Below are 20,745 nucleotides of genomic sequence, written 5' to 3' on the forward strand. Positions count from 1 at the left end.
CTAGTAGGGATCTAGTGAATTGCAAATTGATGAAACGCCCAAATACTAATACAGAGCGAAATTAAGGAAGATGTCACTCACTCAATTGAGGAAGGTGGGGGTGGGCATTTGAGAGTATTTTCTATCAGTTTCCTGATTTTGATATTGCGCTAAAAGTTATACAAGATGTGAACACCTGGAGAGGCTGGCTGAAGATTTACTTCTTGTGAATCTATAAGTATTTCAAAATAATTTAAAGGAAAAAAACTAAAGTAGCTCCCCAACAGCTTGACCACAGAACTCTTAGGCTACATTCCTGAGAGTTCTAGTGTATCCCACATGGCCCTTCTAGGACCAAGGAAGTAGAAAGTCACCCCCTAGAGATTCTGGTTTAGTAGGGGTGAGGCAGGGCACAGCCATGGACTGGCATCTGGAAAAAGCAGCCCACCTCACCCCCGATTCGGAGGCAGAGCCCTAGATAAGGACCATGCCCTAGAAGAAAGCCATGTAGGACGTACTGAAGCATCAACTGAAAGGTGATGCTCAGCAAAACATCATCTTTGTCCTAAGACTTTGCTCAATTGGGACTGAATCATTCTTGAATTTTCCATAGGCGATGAAATGAAATCAGTACTTGGGCGTGTTCATGAAGTACGCTTTACCATTACCATTTAGCAAACAAGACACCCTGGCGGTTATAATGGAAAATACTCGAGAACCAGTTCTCCCTGAGATTTAGAGTTCCCAAATTAAGGGTCAAAACTGACCCAAGGTTATATTTAAGAAACACATTAATAAAGTACTAAAAGACTCAAAGCCTTAAAGAATGTATTGTCTGGAAGAGAGAGTAAATGACAGCTAAAAACCCCAAGACATGTAACCTATTCATTTTAGGTTTTAACAGTTTTGGAATTGGAGCTTTAATTAGGCTTGTAACAAGTTACCACTTGTAGGGAATTTTGCACTTTTTGATAATGAGGTACAGATGAATGGGTTTTGTTATTGCTTTATTTTTGTTTTTGTAATAATCCAACTTTATGTTACTCTGAGAGCTTGTATTCTCTTACTCTTTAAGAAAAAAAGAAAAATAAGGCTTCATACTTTCAAGTTTAGAAAATGGTGGCATTGGCTCTTTCAGACTGCTTGCCTCAGTTGAGCCAAGTAGTTTATGGAAAACACTGGGTTTTTTTGTTTGTTTTGAGACGGAGTTTCACTCTTGTTGCCCAGGATGGAGTGCTGTGGCACAATCACAGCTCACTGCAACCTCCACCTCCTGGGTTCAAGCAGTTCTCCTGCCTCAGCCTCCCAAGTAGCTGGGATTACAGGCATGCGCCACCACACCTGGCTAATTTTGTAATTTTAGTAGAGATGGGGTTTCTCCATGTTGGTCAGGCTGGTCTCAAACTCCCGACCTCAGGAGAATCGCCAGCCTCGACCTCCCGAAGTGCTAGCATTAGCCACCACGCCCAACCGGAAAAGTTTTTATTTATTAATTATTATTTTTTTCAAGTATTTTTCTTCTTTTTTTCTATTATACTTTAAGTTCTGGGGTACATGTGCAGATCTTGTAGGATTGTTACATAGGTATACACGTGCCATGGTGGTTTGTGGCATCCATCCGCCTGTCATCTACATTAGGTATTTCTCCTAATGTTATCCCTCCCCAATTCCACCATTCCCTGCTATCCCTCCCCTAGCCCTCCCACCCCACAACAGGATCCGGTGTGTGATGTTCCCCTCCCTATGTCCATGTCTTCTCATTGTTCAACACCCACTTATGAGTAAGAGTGTGTGGTGGTTGATTTTCTGTTCTTGTGTCAGACATAGTTTTTAAAGAAAAGCACCACATAAACACTACCTAGTAATGCTTTTTGAAAAATGTTTTTCTGTGTTTGTAAGCTAATTTATTTGAATGGTGAAAATAATGGTTTAAGCACCCAGTCTTTCCTACCCTAAGCTCCAATGCAATATTACATGTGTTGCTGTGTACTTCATGATGAGAAATATTTGGCTGTTATGTGATTAATTATTCTTCCTGAAATATTTGGGGTCCAAGCCTGGCTTTTAGCATCAAGAGTAAATTGGGAGCTATTTTTGTCACCAATTCTCATAGGCATGTTTCGGGTTAAAGGATACCAGTTAGTTGACGCATTCTGGATATTAGTCAGAATGTGAAGTGCCATTGTAGAAGTGATCTCATGAGAGAGGCCACCTGATGTGTAGTTACCATGGGGACATTGTCTCAGTCTCATACTAATGACAAAAAAAAATTTAATGTTGCTTCTGTTTGGGTTCTCTTATCAAACATATTAAGGAAGTTATGGAAATAATTTTGGTTTAGGCCATATACCTTTGGTCTTCTGATAACAATTTTGTAAACTTAGAAATTTTCATGTAAGTTACAGGAATACTGGAAGCAAAAAAAAAGAAGGTGCTTTAACATTAGTGATTGAAAAAACAGCAATTTAGGTTGAAAATGCTGCTTGAGAGTTAATACTGATAGCATTACTACACATGATGATTTTTCTGGAAAGAAAGCTTTATCTGGGCCTTCAGTTTGGGCATTTTTATCTTTGGTTTTTAAAAGCTGCCATATTCACTTTAGCTTCATGAGAAAGATGCCAATAACTAAAAACAAACAAATGAACACAAACCATGTTGAGAAAGCAAGTTCCAGGTTTTCTTCTAAAGTGACAGTTGAGCCTTAGGTCTCAAACTGTCTACAGCCATGTTAGCAGCACAGCATTCAAGAATCCTGAATGTTTACCTGTGCCAAGTGCCAACCAGTGTGGTATCAGATGTTCACAGTAATGGTAAATTGCCAAGAGACTGCTTAGGCATGTCCCATATATTCTGTTTCTGGATAAAGAAGTACAACAATCATTTTAGTGCCGTTTTCACCCAAAGTCCCTCTGTGTTTAAGTTCAACTTCAGTTAACAGAAATCACTTCTTTTCCCCAGTGGTACTGAATAATTAAGCATCGCTGTGGATTCAGTATCAGGTTAAAGCCTCAGTGAATTGCTTAGCTAGGTCAGCATCATTACTAATGCGTGCTTATCATGCCAGCCATCCAGAATAAACAGCACTCGGGCCTAGTGCTGCCAGAGTTGAGACCTGCAGAGTATGCTGTGTGCCTGGGAAGGTTTGAGTAGACAACCTGGAAAGCAGTTTTCACCTTAAACCTCTTGCCATTCACATGCAGAAAACTGCTGCTGCTAAATGATGCTTTTCCAGAAATACTCTGTGTTGTAGGGGAGGGAACACTGATGACAGAAGAAAATGGGTGGGGAGGGAACTACAGCGGGGAAAAGGGCCCAGACGCAGTGGCTCCGGAGAACGTGGTTGTGCAGGGGCTGTGTGGGCATTCATGTCTTCATGTGGTCAGCGAGCCTGTGTTCTGCCTCCCTCGGACCAGATACCATTCTAGTTACTGCACATAAAGGCTGTGAACAAAGCAAGTGTCTACTTTCATGGAGCCCATGTTCTAGGGGAGGGGATAGTATATGTGTACAGTGAATGAGTACATATCTAATCTGTCAAATAGTCATAAGTGATAAGGAAAATCAAATGGGAATAGGGAGTGCTGTTACGGGGGAACATGTTTTTCTGTATGGTGTCTCGTGGCTTCTTGTCTTACTTCTCTCACTTCTCTGATCCAAGACCTTAATCAATAAGACCTAAGAAAAAATTAAATTAAACAATTATTATTAAATGGTGCAGCTGTCTCAAAAGGGAACAGTGATGTGTTTATTTAAAAAAAAGAGATGATACTCAGATAACTCTGAATTAACTGTTCTTTGTGAATTCTGAATCAGTGCCCTGGTTTCTGTGAAATTTTTCTGAGGTCTTACTGATTAAGGTTATTAGGTCAGAGATGTGAGAGAAATGTCAGACAAGAAGCCATGAGGTCAAAGAGTTCCAGGCAGATGGAATTGAGTAATAGAAAGAAACCTCAATTTTCTATGGCTATACATATCTTTCTTAATTGTTTTTTTTAATGATGTACCACCGAAAAATCAAATTGCCAGACCAAAAAGTACCTATCAGTTTTAAACAGTATTAGGAATTGATCAGGTACAAGCCACTAAAAAGAAAGAAGGAAGGGAAGAAGAAAAGGCCTTTGTAGCTGCAGATGCGTAAGGCAGTGGAAGAACTCCACCTGTACTCCTAGCAAAGTGGAAAGCTCCAGGAGGATTTGAGGCAAGGAAAGGACTTGATCTGACCTGTGGTATGACGCTGTCACTCTGACTTAAGAGGTATAAAGATGAAAGCAGGGGAGCAGTTAGGTTTTTGTAATCAACCAAGTGAGAGATGGTGGAGGCTTGGACTAGGGTGGTAGCCTTGTGGTGACAAGGATGAATCCAAGGTTTTCAGCTCAGTCAGCTGGAAGGACGTGCTGACATGTACTGTAATGGGGAGACTATGGGAAGAGCAGGACTCGGTAGGGGAAGCCAAAGGTGTTTGGCTTGGATGTGTTAACTTCAGAGTTCTCCAGATGCCTCTTAGGCAGTCTGATGCCTAAGGGGTGGTAGAGTGGACACTTGGATAGCCAATGCTGGAATTCAGAGGGGATGCTGGAGAATGATAGATACCTAGTAGTCACTAGGGTATGGATGGTATTTGAAGCTATCAAATGTATCAGGAGCACCTTGAGAGTGAGTATAAGTAGAGAGGAAATGAAACATCTGAGTCCTGCCATTTCACAGAAACCAGGGCATTGATTCAGAATTCACAGGGAATAGTTAATTCAGAGTTTTCTTAATATCCTGTGTTTTTTTAAAATAAACACGTCATTGTTCCCTTTTGAGACAGTTGCACCATTTAATAATAATTCCTGAATTTTGTTTTTCTTCCTTTCCTTCTTTCTTTTTAGTGGCCTGTGTGTGATTATTTGCTAATACTAATACTGTTTAAAGTTAATTGGCACTTTTTGGTCTGGTAGTCAGATTTTTGGTGGAACATCATTAAAAGAACAATTAAGAGGGATATTCAGAGGCATAGAAAATTGAAGTTTCTTACTATTACTCAAGATACAAGTTAGTGTAAGTCTGATCTGAGTTTTCCAGTGTTTTTGTTAGAGGTCTTGGTTTGGGTTGTAACTTCGTGGTCAGCAAATCTGGTGAAATTTATTTTGTGAGAAATCAAAGGATGTACTATGATAGTAGACTATTCCTTCACACTGAACTTTAAATCATTTATTTCTTTGCCTTTTCTAGCCATTATTTGCATTTTTAAATGAAGAAAAGTTTAACGTGGATGGATGGACAGTTTACAATCCAGTGGAAGAATACCGGAGGCAGGTGAGTTGTTAGATGCTATTGTCTGGTACGTGATATTATACACATTTTGTACAATATATCTCATTCTGTCTATCACTGTATAACTTACAAGCTCATTCCATTGCCATATTCAGGCTGCATTGAAGCTGGATGACTAAATTCTATTTCCTTCCTATATGAAGAGTATCAATTTTGTGTTGTTTATGAAATGAATTAAATCCTTAGGATTTAGAAAAGTCAAACCTCTTAGACGTTATACTTTAGGACTCGATGTTGCTATGTATATGCATGTTTGGGAGCTTACTGTTACTGGCAGTTAGATTTAAATTATGTTCATTTCAGTTTGCAGAGTCAAATGAATTAGAACTGTTTTCCTGTAATGCTGCCTTTTTCAAGAAAGCTGCTCTCTTATATGTCACCTAATGCATGTTTTTTTGCTATAATAAAGGCAAAAGGCTTGGTTTCATGTTGCTGTTCAGGGACAAATGTCTCTTGCAGTATTTTTGGAAAGGGAATTCTGTGCATAATATGTAACAAGAGCCACAGTTTGACCTCTGGTATAAGCAAATCTGTAGACAGTTAGGAGTTGTGTGATGGGATTATTCACAATTCTTGTTCTACAAAGCTCTTAAGGTAATTGAAAAATTTTATTGAGTGAGCTTTGAGAATCAGATCAAGCCCATATGCTTTATATGAAAAGGTAGTGAATATAAAGGAACATGATAGAACCCTGGACTTGAGAAGAACTATCTAGTCACCACCTTCACCATGAAAAACCTGGATTCATTTCCTTTTTTAGTCTTACTCAGTGGTTTGCATATTCATGAACAGATTTGATGCTCTGGAATTTGGGTGCAGGAGATTAGCTCTAGAACACATGTGAGGTAGTATATCCTGTTGTTTCCATAAGTCACGTTTAGACTGCTGAGTTTTCTAAGGCTGTGCACTCCTCCCATTTTAATGGCCTCCGTTCTGGACTAGCTACTGAGGTGGAAGAAGGACCATGAAAACATTTTGCATGTTTTGGAGACCTCTGTAAATGATGTATTAAAATATTTTTACCGTATTTTTGAAGTATTATTGATAACATTAAGATTTTTTTTTAGTTCAAAGCTTCTAGCTCGAAACAAAACAGTTCCTGTTTTTAAGATTGCATGCATATATGAACTGTTGAAGGTATTTTGTTTTAGACTGCCATTATATTCAATCTTTTTTTCTTATAACTTTCTGATGGGACTTATAACTGTCTAATTGGACTCAGCATCAGACTCAACATCTGTTTGGTCCGTGGTCTCTAGGGCCAGACCTAAAGAAAAGGTACAATGTCTGTCCCCAAAGCAAACACCCACATAGCTCACTTTCATGTGTGTATCTGTGCATTTGTGAGAATGGGGAGAGAATATTCCACCACCTCTGGATCTTTTCCATACTAAATACAATTTTGTGGGGAGATGATAGGATGGGAGGTGTCTTCTGTGTCTCCCTGTCACATTAGCAATATGCTTAAAATGCAAATGACTGTATTTCTCACACAACCTATAGGGCGATCATCAATTCTGAACAAGTTGATTGAAAATAATCTCATCGGAGGTGGCGAAATGAGCCTCCCCAGAGGGGTTTTCCTTTACTTCCCCTCTGTGATTTTCTTCATGAGCTCAGCCTCTTTCCAGATTGGAGCAGACTGAAGCATTTACTCTATTTTGAGCAGGGAGAGGAAGTTGCCTGATCTCTTTTCTACCCTCAGTTAGACCCAGATTAAGATAAAGCAGGGTACTTTTTTAGGGGGTGGAAGGGGTGCATGGGTGGGGGACGAACTTGGGTTTATCTGTGTGGTACAGGTAGTAAAGAATATGTGAAGACAAAATAAAGGAAGATCTTGAATTCAAGAGAATCTGTATTTACAAAATATAGTTTAGAAGTGTAAAAACCACCAGTGTTTCGTCTTGTGTTCTTACGTTGTCTGGATTATTGATTTGGCACCCTTGTTATAAATAGGTAGACTGTCATCACCCTGTGGTCACAGAGGCATGTGCACATGTTGCTAGAAGCAAGAAAAGAGGCCCAAGGCCAAGTTCAGAGATGAAGTCGAGCAATACTGACTTGAACTTTCTTTTTTCCTCACAGGGCTTGCCCAATCACCATTGGAGAATAACTTTTATTAATAAGTGCTATGAGCTCTGTGACACTTACCCTGCTCTTTTGGTAGTTCCTTATCGTGCCACAGATGATGACCTCCGGAGAGTTGCAACTTTCAGGTCCCGAAATCGAATTCCAGTGAGTACTGCAGTTAACGTTCTTCTCGAAGAACACTTGTTAGTCCATAAGAATGGTGGTTGTGGAACTTAGAGAAATGGTCCTACCAAGTGCTTTCTGAGTGCAAAGGACCGTACCAGGTTGGAGAAGAAGTGTGCTGTCACCTGCCTTCTAGGAGCTTGCAACTAAGAATCCAGAATGAATGCAAGTAATTAGAGCCCTCTATGAGAGAAGGGCTGCAAGTAATGCTGTCACATGGGAACCAATGCTGTGTTGAAGGAAGCGAGGAAGGACAGGCTCCTTGTGGCTTGTGTCTTTATGGCACAATACGTGATATAAGATAGGCTCTTGATAAATGTCAGATAAATCATGCTGGAAGGAATACACTGTCTTCTTATACAATGTGTCAGCACAGACTTTGACATATACTCACCATGACCTCATCCCCATCACTTTTGCAGGCTTCCCCAGTATCATTGTCTAACTGGAGTCAAGTACAGATTATTCCAGAAAGTATCCATACAGTATCATTGCACCTAGTTCACAAAGCTCTTGTTTGGTCCTTAAATATTAAAGGGCATGTCCTACTATCTAACACTGACAAACATTGACTAAAAATCTACGTATTTTCTCATGCTAATTTTCAGGGTCTGTCATAAGTACATTGGGTTTTCCCCCCCATATTAGTAAATGTTTAAAAACAAAGGTTGAAGAAATTAAGACTTAATGTCACCTTGCCTTTTTCAAGTCTAGACGATTTTTTTCCTTAAAAGGATATTCGCATGAAACTTTTGCATTCTGTCAACCTAATATGAATTGTAATTTTTTTAATTCAATTGTTACACACTTCTAGCCATAAAACTGCAGAAGCGATGCTATGTTCTCAGTGTACCACCTCAGGAGACATGCTGTTGATTTGTCCCATTATTAGTGATGTTAATTGTCATTATTCTGCTAAGGTAGCATCTGTTTTTCCACTATAGCATTATTATTTTACCTGTTAAATTAATAAATGCCTAATGGAATGCTCTTTTTAAAATTCACTTGCTTCTCCAGTTAGTAGTGTCCATTCATATCTTCAAGATATAAATTGTATTTGAAAGCATGCTCTTTAGCTCATGTTGTTAGAACATGGTGCTAATGAAGCTAGGGTTACAAGTTCAGTCCTCTGTGCTCTGTTTGGACCTGTTCTTTTGTACCATAGCCACAAACTACGCCCGTACCCTGGCTGGCTGGCTTGCTAATGCATGCCTTGCCCACAAGGACAACTGGGCTAGGGTAGCACGACTCAGTTTTGTTCATGTATTCATTCAGTTCATATTTACTGAGCATCTACTGTGTCACTTGTGTATGTAGGTAAATTCCATGGGATTTGGAACAGGAGAGAAAATTAAACAACTGTGCCCTTTCCACCATCTTGATCCAGTGGTCTCCATTATTCTGAATGAATGAGTAGCCGCTATAGCGCAGATGGATAATTATTATCCTTCTTACTTTATCATGGCCACCAATTGGTATTTATTTTTCCTAAAATAGTTTTGTAGGAAAAACTAAGCTCCCTATCACCTCTACATATTTACAGATCTACTATTAGGTACTATTAAGCATGGTAATATGTCATTTTCAGGATATTTTCTAACCACCTGAATGTTGACTAAGTCTCAGAGCTTGCTTACACCCAGAGAACATACATGCCTTTAACGTGAAATCATTAATATCTGACAATTGTTTTTACAAAAGCTCATGTAAAAATGCAAAAGGAAGTGACGGGAGAGAGATCTTATTTTGCATGTAAATAAGATACAAATTATAATAAAATATCACCGGGTAGTGAAATAATCCATGTGCATTAAATGTTCTCATTAATGGATATGTATTCTCTTGTTCTCAAACAGATTTGTTTTAATTTTATGAGTTTTTCATGTACAAGTAATGCATATTCATTTTAAGCATTGTAAAAAATACCGATAAGCAGAAAGGAGTCTGCCACCTAGTGAGAACCAGTGTTAACATTTTTGGTATATATCCTTCCAGACTTCCTTCTAAGCATATGTATATATTTGGAAAAAATGAAATTATTCTATAATTTGTGTCTCAGTCTACTTTTTCTACCTAGCAATATCTTGTAAACAACTTCCCATGTTGCTAAATATGATCTGCTCATATGCCAATGTGTAGATGTACCACAGTTTATTTAATCAGTTTTCCATTGTGAGACATTCAGCTTCTGTTTAATCTTTCGCTACTATATACAATGCTGTGATAAACATCTTTCAGTGGTTAGGTATTTGTGTACCTTCTTAATTATCTATGACTTCTAGATCTTAATTTTAATAATAATGTAATACAGTACCATAGACTGTAAAAGCACTCATGTTAGTTGACACTGTGAAATGAACGTTATCTGTACCTATTTAGCTCTACAATAAGTATCCTTTTTAAAAAGTAGTAAGAATCCCCCCTGCTGCAAAGAAATTAAGAGGTGAAACAACTCAGAAGAGTAGCATTTCCTAACATGGCACCACGAAGAGAAGAGGGGTAGAAGAAGAGAGGCCGTTGCCTATGGCCCAACTGAAATTTGCAACTTGATGAGGGTCTTTCTCAAATAATAAATCTTTTAAATGTGTAGGAAATTGCTCCTTTAAAGTGATTTCATGTCTCTTGACTCTCTTGATACCAGGGCCATAGGAGGAAGGCAAGGCAGATCTCAAATGTGCTGTGCATTGTAGACTGGAAGGTGGAGGTGTAGGTCCCACTAGTACCTTCTCCAAGGCTCCCAGGTCTGAGCCTTTGGACTCTTAGGCAGGGCCTACAATGGTGCTTTTAATTGGTGTCTAGCATGGTGCAAAGACTCAAATATTTGTTCTGAGAATGAATATTATTGTTGTATAATTTTTCCTTAATAACCTGTTGTTATTATAAACACTAATTTTTATAAACATCAGTGTTTGTCATTTGCCATTGTGGCACAGGTAACATCAGAGACATCAGGGTATTTGGTGTTGTGTTGAGTGAGCCCACATGGTTGTGCTTCTTTAGTTCTTAGTGTCTGTATTTTGTAGTTTTTGTTAACTGACTTTCCTGGCTGCTGGGCCTGCTTCTATAAGCTAACACGAGGCAGTGTTTATTGCAGACTTTTTGGGCATTCTTCTTCAGGCCACCCAGCAACCTTATGAGATTATATTATTTTCTCCATTTTATGGAAGAGGTAAAGGGAAGCCAGAGAAGCTGCGAGTGAAATGCCTGAGGTTAGAGCCATGGCAGAGATGGCACTAGACCTCAAAGCCCACATTGTTGCCCACTGTGCTGCAGTTCTCCAGCTCCCCACTTCTGACAGCTTTATTGAGATCTACTTCACATACCAAACAATTCCCCATATGAAGTGTACAATTCTGTCATTTTTGGTATATTACATTTTAGCTACCTCATACACATATTACTTTTTACATGCTATGAGCTTGGAAACCAGGAAGCAAACGCACTAGACTTGTATATAAAATTAGAGAAGACAGGTTCGGAATCAGGGCTTGATGAGGTCTCCTACGCATCGGATGTCCACACTGCACTGTGGTGATGAGCCGATCTTCGCTCTTTGGGCTTTCCTGAGATCCGTTTTGCCCCCCTCGGGTTTTCTTCCCTCCTGTGCTAGAGTCTAGAATTGAGACTGTCGGGAAAATGATCTATAGACATGAGTTGCTATTATGAGAAATATATTATACCGCAGACGATTTGCTCTACCTCTCACTGTTTGCCAAAGCTGTTTCTATATGATAACAAATCCAGTGCAAGGTACATAATTAAAATGGGATCACATTTTCAGTTTCCTTTAAGTGATACAACTATTTTTAGGTAAGCGTTTAATTTCTGTTAAACGTGCTGATTAAGAAAAGACTGGTAATTGTACTTGTTTCTGAATTGTCATATTATTAAATGCATGTGTCTGGGCACACCCACACAGTGAGATTACAGGTGAACAAGTATTCTATTTTAGCACAATCAGATTCACTTCTTGATCATTGTTAGTGCTTTACTGTTTTGTAGTTTTGTTTTCTTGGAGATTGGTTTTCTCGACAGCTTAAACTTTCTGGCCTAACCATAGGTGCTGTCATGGATTCATCCAGAAAACAAGACGGTCATTGTGCGTTGCAGTCAGCCTCTTGTCGGTATGAGTGGGAAACGAAATAAAGATGATGAGAAATATCTTGATGTTATCAGGGAGACTAACAAACAGATTTCCAAACTCACCATCTATGATGCAAGACCCAGTGTAAATGCAGTGGCCAACAAGGTGAGTGGAGTTAATGATATGATCAACACGTAGCCGACGTACAGATTGCAGTGTTTTCTGTGAATGTTTTTGTCATGGTATAGAAGCACATGGGTTTAAGTTAATAGTTAAGAAAACCAGTTCTCTTAAATAGGAAATAATTGTAATCACAAAACTAAAACAAAATTGAATATACTAAAATCAAATGCAAATAAACTCTAGGTAAATAGGCACGTCTAGACGGTGATGAAGTTGGGTTTTGGCCAGAACCTTAGGCAGGCAAAAGTTAGATTCTCTTTAAAGCTCTTTCAGCCATGGATGATCACTCGTTGTGTATACTATTGAGGCATCTGTGAGGAGTTATGGGAAGCTGTAATTATTAAAATACTAAATTTGTATGCTTACCCAAACACTCCGTCCTCCATACCCATATATACTCACATATATGTATTCTCATTTACATAAGAGAATTCAAGAAATGAGTAGATCCATGTACGTAAGTTTTCCAAGCACAAATACATACATAAAGTTGACCGTTTTTAAAGAAGTCCGTCTGGATTGACTTTCTGCCCACAGCAGAATATGCTGAATGCACTTTGATTAGGGTCATCGTGAGCGTCAGCGGCTGCATAGTGTTACTTCAGAAGCTGCTGCAAGGCGTAGGGCCTTTTGCTTCTACACTGAATGGCCTCAGATTGATGTGCATTTTGTGTTGTTTTTCCTTTTTGTTGTTGTTGTTCTCCTCCCATCATTGCTGTCACCTTCAAATGCCCTCCCCAAGTTGCTCACTCGCATTCCAACTTTCAGATTTTTCGTTTCTCATCAACTGTAGGCTAAAATTTCATCATCTTTAACACATTGCTTATCCTGAGTTCATTTGTATAGAATCTTCAGTTATTCAGAACATAAGACAAGAACCAGAAAGCAAAACAAGTTCTTGAGCAGCTCAGATAGGTGCAGCAGCTTCCTAATAGAGTCTTCAGTGTCGGTCTGGACTAGGACATGTCATACTACATGTGTGCGGAGCTCAACTCTTCGTTATTTGCACACAGGTCTTCTATTCGACACGTTTAATCCTGGGCTATCTCCTCATCCCCATGCATGCTTTTGAACCAGCTGTTTGTTACTACTGTTGTTTTTTTGTCTAGAAATGATTTTGAAATTATATGTAAAGCAATCAGTAAGTTAAATTGACAAGTAAATTAGGAATCGTAAGTGCAACACTTAGGAGAAATCAAATATAAATCATAATATCTTCTTGGATTGTCTTTAATTTTATATGTCTCTGTTCTTTCATACATAATTCGGAGTGAATATATATATATATATATAGCAATATTTTTATATACATATTTAGCCTGAAATAGATATGATATAGCACTAAAATAAAGTATTTACAAAGAATATTTTAGAATATTAAAATGTATGGAATGGATACACTAATTATATTAACTCTAAAGCTCATTACAGCAATACAATTCTTGAAGGCCTTTTTAACACTCAGGAAACAAGCCTCTATTTCTAGTCCTGTTAGGAGTCAAAGGAAGAAAAATATCAAGGGAAGAGCCTAAGCTTTACAGATCTCTGTCATTCTTTTCCAAAGCTCATTCGTGTCCCTCTCCCTCTGCTGTGTCTCTCCACTAGTCGTCTATATCCATAGCAACGGGCCTGTAGACCTTTAAATCATGGTCCTAGGTAATCTGCGTTGTTCTTTTTTGTTGAAGAAAGGAAAACCAATTCTTTCAAAAGTAACCAGAATACTTTTTTGTTGAAGAAAGGAAAACCAATACTTCAAAAGTAACCAGAGACATAGAATTCAAACTTTTGGGAACTCAGTGTGTGCTTGACTAATTGATTATTGCCCTTTCTGACCTTCTGTTCTTCTTGGACCTAATTGTTCCTCCCTTATGGATATTAGAAATTTACATCCCCAGATGTAACAAGCAACGGCACATCATTTTAAATTAAACAAAATCCAGGGACCGGTAAGCTCTAGCAGCGAGCCGCTTCTATTTTTGTGACAGTACATTGTGATGAATTAATGTGGAACTGTGCTAATGTCTGTTTTTACCAGAAACATTAGCAATGAGCAATAAAGTACATTTTTCCTTTTTTTTCACTTATTATTTTCAGTTTTATGAAGGGAACTCCAGTATCAAGAATCTTTTTGAAAATCGCCATAACTATTGAAAAACCACATATGTAGAGAAGCAGGTCATCTGTCTGTGGGAGGGAGACGTGTCACTGCATTATAGGCTTGCAGATTGAGCAAAACAGGCTGACCATTTCCTCCCGGACCCTGTGCTGTGCCTGCATTTTACAAAAGTGACTGCTACTTGGAGGGAGCATCTCTAGAGTTCTTCCCCAAGGCATAGATAACCAGTAGGAGGGGCAAGTGGCCCACTTAAATAATAACTTGCTTATTTATTAGCTAATAACTTCTTTAAAAAACACTGTGAATGTTTACTGTCTACTTACTAGTGGTGCTATTTAGAGCAAGCTCTAAAGAAATAGTTCTGCCTGGAGTCTTTGGAGACCAAGATCTCTGGCTTTTAACAAAGGTCTCCAGGTTTGAAACCTAAATGGATGGTAGCCTTACTTCTGCAGGAAGCCTTTTTCTGTGACTAACCTCAGGAAAAAACCTGTTTCTTTGGCACTTCTATGCATGGCTATAAGCTTATATTCCTTCCATTGTTAATAATAAAGAGAAAAGAGGCATATTGTAGCTATGGCACATTTGTCTGGTGACTTCTCCTTTCCTCTTCAGCCCCAGGCAGATGTTTCCCTGTTCTATTCTCCAGGCACTCTGGAGTTGGTATAATATTGCTTTCTTTGCAAGTCTCAGAACTGTTGAACTTTTTCTTAAAGGGCCAAAGGCCACGTGTCCTACGCCATTTCAAAACGTTTAAGCAGAATGCAGCCAGATTCCTAAATGAAACCATAGCATCTATTTTTGTCAGTGTAGAAAATGGGCACTCTTCACCATGGTGTGAAGATGAACCAAAGCCTGCCCTGGCAAGTTAATACTTGTAGGTGCTACAATAGGTGGTAGCCATCTTGTCTCCTTTGGAAATCATTTATTCTTTCAGAGCTCACTATGTGCAGTGTCTGTCATTGGTGTTTGCACAGCAGAGAAATAGTCGTGGTTTAGTAGAAAAATTCAAACTTTGAAGCTAGACTTAGATTTAAGTTCCACTTATTACCTATGTGACTTAGGGTATAGTAAACTAGCATCTCTGAGTTCCTGTTTTCTCATTTGCAAAATGAGGAGAGTAATACCTATCTTGCAACATTGCTGAAGAGATAAAATCATGTAAAGCCAGAATCACAATGCCTGGAATGTCATAGGGGTTCATTAAATAGTGGCTGGCATTAGCTATTATAATAGAGTGTGGTTCCTTTAATAGTATGAGACCTCAGTAGTATTATCCCCTTTTTTACAGGAAAAGATGTTGGGGCTCAGAAATGTTAAATGCCTTGCCCCAGATCACAGGGCAAGGAGAAGCTGAGCTATCAGCCTGGGTCTGACTCCAAGGCCTGTTGTTTTCCTCTAATGCATCACATCCTATGTGAGTGCTGTAAAGAGCCGGAGGTGCCTGCTGCCACCTCAGTCTGGCAGCCTCCCCGCTCCTCCCTGAAGAGTACTATCAGAGCTACAAAACTAATGGAGAACGAGGACCTTTCACGGCCTGCTTTTGCCTTTGCAGATCCAGAAGAATAGCGATTAATTATAGAGCATTTTGAGGATAATTTTTTTCCTTAGGAATACAGATTCTCCAGGAAATTGCCAGCCTTCTGTCTTTTTTTTTTTTTAGCTCAGAGTATGACTAATGTTTTTGAGACTTAGTGTTGGCTAGGAAGTCAAGTCACATCAATTATTCATTTAAATTGGCGGGCTTAGGGTTATTTGGAGGACAAATAACTTTAGAAATATTTGTATAAGTTTCTAATGAAATAGAAGCCTCAACTAATTGTTTGTGTTTCGTGTCATTTCTTAGGCGACAGGAGGAGGATATGAAAGTGATGATGCATATCATAACGCCGAACTTTTCTTCCTAGACATTCATAATATTCATGTTATGCGGGAATCTTTAAAAAAAGTGAGGGACATTGTTTATCCTAATGTAGAAGAATCTCATTGGTTGTCCAGTTTGGAGTCTACTCATTGGTTAGAACACATCAAGGCAAGTATATTTTGTAAAAATATTTTGCGTATATAAAAAAGAATGTAATTGTTTAGTGGAATGGAGATCTTTTTTAATTCCTTAAAAAAATGGACATTGAAGGAAAAACTTAGTAGTAGAGGACTACATTTGACAGTTTTATGTTGCTTTATAATATGCTTACCTAAATTAAAGATTTCACATCATCACTCCAGAATATCTTTAGAGTTTGCAAAGACATCCATTTCCATCTTTCAGTATTCAGTTGTTCAGTCTTTCATGCAGGTTTGTTTAGGAGTAGCCGATTTATTATCTGACCATTACTGGGTATGACCTCTTTGGACCTAGATAGAGGTTGTTGTTGTTTTTTTGAAACTAATCTCAAATGACTTATTTTAAAGAACTGATCTTGTGTTTTATTACTTTCAATGCTTTATCCTGACAAAGCCATCAACACTTCTCGGGAACTAACACTTTTAGAAACCAATTAGTTCTGTAAACAAAAAACCAGCTTTAATTTATAGGTGAGTTATTAAGATATATTCTCCAGTCGAATTTTATTTTCCAACTTGATGGAAATCTTATTTTTCTTTTGCCTAACTTTCATTTTTTATGAATTTGCCATCCTCACCAATGAATTGCAGAAAAAAAATGATTGTGACAACTCAATATAATGTGATACCCGGATGGGATCCTTAAATAGAAAAAGGACATGAGGTAAAAATGAAGGGTGAACTTTATGAATAATAAGTTAGTAATGTATAAATATTGGTTCATTAGTTGTGACAAATGTACCATACAACATGACATGCCATAGTTGTGATCAGCATAAGATGTCAATAAGAAGAAAAACTGGGCTTGGTATGTGGGAACTTTCTATAGTACTTTTACAATTTTTCTGTAAATGTAAAACTATTATAAAATAAAAAAGTTTTATTTTGTTTTTTATGTTAGACCTTGTGAATGGGAACATGGTATTTTTAAGGAGGTTCATATATGATTGAAGAGATGATAGGTATATGTAAAAAGAGACATAATGTAGAAGGAACATTTCCTTTGCTTTTCAGTGGGATTTGAATCTGGTCCTTGAAGAAAGTGGAAGGATGGGGGAATCCATTCTAGAGAAAGAGGACAACCTAGAAAAGGCCCAGAAACAGGTGTAAGTGGGATGGAATTAGGAAGAGTAAGGATTTCCGTAGTTGCAGGTTAATCTACAAACCTGCAGAAGCCAGATGAACAGGGCCTTGACTGTCAGGTTGGGCTGTTGGGAGCCCCCAGAGGTTTTGGAATAGCAGGGTATTTTAGGAAAATGTTCTGCCAAGCTGCTTATAGAATAGATAGGAGAGGAGAGGAGGAAAAAACAACTATTTTAAGAGTGCAAAGATGGGGGGTAGTAATGGACTAGTTTGAATGCTGCCAGTGTGGGAGTGAGGGGACTATGAGAGCAATCGACATGTTTCCAAGGGAGGGCCTGTGGTACTTGATGATTAGCGAGGTGTCAGGTCTAAAGAAATGTAGGATGACACCAAGAAGGAGAGCCTGGCTAGCTGAGAAAAGCATGCCACCATTTGCAGATGAAGGGTAATCCTGATTGGGACCTTGGGCAAGAGAAACACCATGCATTTGGAATAGTGGTGCGCCATCCACCTGGTCGTGTCTAACAGGCAGGTTCTCTGCAAAGTAGAACCCAAAATAGAGACTTAGGACTGAGATGTCAGTTTGGCAGTCAGCTGTTGGGCAACGAGCACAGGCAAAGTCCTTTAATGTGGGTTCTGAGAGAGGCTGTGTGAGGAAAAGATCAGAGGACTTTGAGTGGAGTTTTGGGCCTGTTTGTATTCAGGGCAGGAGATGAGAAGTGGAGCTCAGTGAACCAGGCATAAGAGAAATCCATCAAAGGAGAGAATATTGGAGGGTAAAGAAAGGATCTTAAGAAAGTGTCGGTGATACTTGAAGGACATTTCCTAGCAAGGCCCTTGATGACCTTGGGGGTGTCTAGTGATGTGGTGGGCATGAGTGACAAAATAGAGGTAGTGAATATAGACTTTTATTTTCAAAAGAGAGGGAGTTAAGGAAGGGGGAAGTGTTGAGGATCATATGACTATGAGAAGGGCTTTTCAAGTCTTCAAGTCATGGGAAGCTTCAGCCTGTTTTGTAGACAAAGAGAAAATGCTTCAGGAATTTTTTAAGGGAAACAATCATACAGGTCTGAAAAGATGAATATACTAGAATGCTTATGATAGTGGAAAAACAGAGCCAGCATGGTGGCTCATGCCTGTAGTCCCAGGGCTTTGGGAGGTCAAAGCAGGAGGATCACATGAGCCCAGGAATTTGAGATCATCCTGGACAACATAGCGAAAGCTGCCTCTTACAAAACTAAAAAACAAACAGACAAAAAGTAGTCAGTTGTGGTGGTGCACAACTGTAGTCCCAGCTACTCAGGAGGCAGAAGCAGGAGGATTGTTTGAGCCCAGGAATGTTCAGACTGCAGTGACCTATTAATACGATTGTAATACTGCATTACAGCTGGGTGACAGAACAAGACCCCATCTCTTAAAAAAAGTGGAGAAGGATTGGAAACAATCTAAATGTACAAAAAAGTTATATTTATACAGAGTTTAGAAAGGTATCCAATATGTGAATAATTATTTCTGAGTTATAGGCCTATGTTTTCTCCGTTTTTTTTCAGGGAATATATATTACTTTCGCAAATAAGAAAAAAATATTTTTTTAAAGAGAGAGCACAGGTACAGGAGTTATTGGCAAGGTGGCTCAGCTGCTACTCTGAGCTGGATAGAAGGAAGAGAGACTGGGTGAAAGTAGGTCTTACTGAATGGCTCAGATGTCTGAGGAAGTTAGGAGACAAGGCCATCTGCAAAAGATGAAGTTCCCACTTAGGGAATGTGGAAAATGTTTTAAGAGATCTCTCTAAGGTTTTATAGTTTTGTCTATAGCAAAGAGGATATGAAAGAAATGAAAGAAACTGTCACTGTCCTCTACGGAAACCAAAGGAGGTACCAGGAAACTAGGGACTCTAGGTGGACACTTGTAACGATATCTGACTCACAGCTTCTCAGGCGTCAGTCACATCATAGCAGTTCAGACAGCAGAGCAGAGTTGTGGATAGCCTTGCGTTGGACCTTGAATACTGGATGGAATATTTTGGCTGCATTCCCTCTGTAAGCCCTAGGGGGAAATTCATTTCCTGCCTCTTTCAGCTTCTTGTGGCCACATCATTCCATCCTCTGCCTCTGTGGTCACATTGCCTTCCCCTCTTCTGCCTGTGTGAAATCTCCCTCTGCCTCTCTCATATCCAGATGTGTGTGATGTAATTTAGGCCCCCTGGATAATCTGGAATAATCTGTCATCTCAAAATCACTAACTTGATCATATCCGCAAAGTCCCTATTACCATGTGAGATAGTATTCACAGGTTCCAGGGATTAGGACTTGGACATCTTTGGTGACCATTCTTCAGCCTCCTACAGTATCTTATAGCCCTGAGTCTGCTGACAGAGAGGTGGCATGGCCATCACTAACCTGTAATCTGGTGAAATGGTGTCACCACTCAATGCATGAAACCAGGGCAAGCCTTTTGCAATGAGAAAATCACCATCCTTAGCATGCCTCTCAAATCCTCATTCCAGTTCACTGACAGCCCCAGAAGGTTAGAAGGCAGACTCTGTGATATCTGGAGGTTGTAGTTCCTCTTTGCCCTTTTCAATACAATACTCTTGCCCTACAGTCCTTCTTCTTTTAAAGCGTCATATTATTTTGGGCATCTTGGATGGCAGCTAGCCCTCACTGAGCCTGTGCTCAATGTCCGCACTTTATGGGAAGTATCCTTTAGTCCAAGACAAGCTACTGGGGATATCACTCATTTCTTCACAGTAGAGAGAAAGAAACCATGGTTACTCAGTTGACGAAAGCACGAGATATCAAAAGTGGAATGAAGTTTTAGGACCAGGTTTTCGGCCATAGAGCCAGTGCTCTTAACATCGTGATGTATGCTGCTTGATGGCTGTCATTTCTTCCCATCAGTCACAAGTCCATCGATTACTTAAGAGTTTTTGGCCATGTGTTTTTAAAACTCTAGTTTACTTTCATTAGATAGTTGTAGCTGTTTCTGTCAGAAGTGATAGTGGGAATTAATACCTCATTGGAACACAGCTACTGTTTTTCAAAATAATTGACTGAGATTGAGTCCTATTTTTTAATTATAAGTGAGGGAAGTATCTCGAGTGAAAGTTGCCCTCTGTAAAAATGCATTAGAACCCCAACTTCATTAAATTGGACTCAAGTGATCTAATATATTACCATTGCTTCTCAACAGCCCTTTCTTCAGAAGTACTTCAAATGAGAATTGTAAACAGGATTTCAAGGAGAATACTTAAAATGCTTGAAGAAATAAACTGCTCCAGTTATTTTCAGAGTAATGGATTTTGTACAACTAACTGATGTGCCAGACGTTCTTAGGTCCATTAACCTTTCCTTCTTGGTACTATTTTATCCACTTATCTTTAGTTATGTTGTATATGTAAAGCTTAATGAAGTTACATTTCTTTATTTTTATTTTTGTAGATTTAAGAAGTAAATGTACAGGTTTGTCACATGGACATATTGCATAGTGAGGTTTGGGTTTCTAGTTTACCCATCACCCGAATAGTGAGCTTTATACCCAGTAGTAGGTAATTTTTCGCCCCTCATACATCAGATCTTTCACTTGGTGTGATTTTTCCATGAATTAATTAAAATAAATGAATTTCTATTTCCATTTCCATTTCCTTGAATTAGGTAAAATGACCAT

General features: G+C 38.9%; 1 protein-coding gene across 7 annotated transcripts in view; it reads left to right on the forward strand.

Moving 5' to 3' along the window:
• Nucleotides 1-20,745, forward strand: part of MTM1 (myotubularin 1) — a 112,539-nt gene that overhangs the window by 74,680 nt on the left and 17,114 nt on the right. For all 7 annotated transcript variants that reach the window (XM_035289653.3, XM_002763363.5, XM_008990023.3 and 4 more), the window contains 4 exons: nucleotides 5,197-5,280; nucleotides 7,384-7,533; nucleotides 11,612-11,800; nucleotides 15,778-15,963. In XM_035289653.3, the coding sequence (XP_035145544.1) occupies nucleotides 5,197-5,280; nucleotides 7,384-7,533; nucleotides 11,612-11,800; nucleotides 15,778-15,963 (609 nt within the window). The remainder of the gene's footprint in view (nucleotides 1-5,196; nucleotides 5,281-7,383; nucleotides 7,534-11,611; nucleotides 11,801-15,777; nucleotides 15,964-20,745) is intronic.

Source organism: Callithrix jacchus, chromosome X (genome assembly GCF_049354715.1).
Source record: "Callithrix jacchus isolate 240 chromosome X, calJac240_pri, whole genome shotgun sequence".
Classification (NCBI taxonomy): Eukaryota; Metazoa; Chordata; class Mammalia; order Primates; family Cebidae; genus Callithrix; species Callithrix jacchus.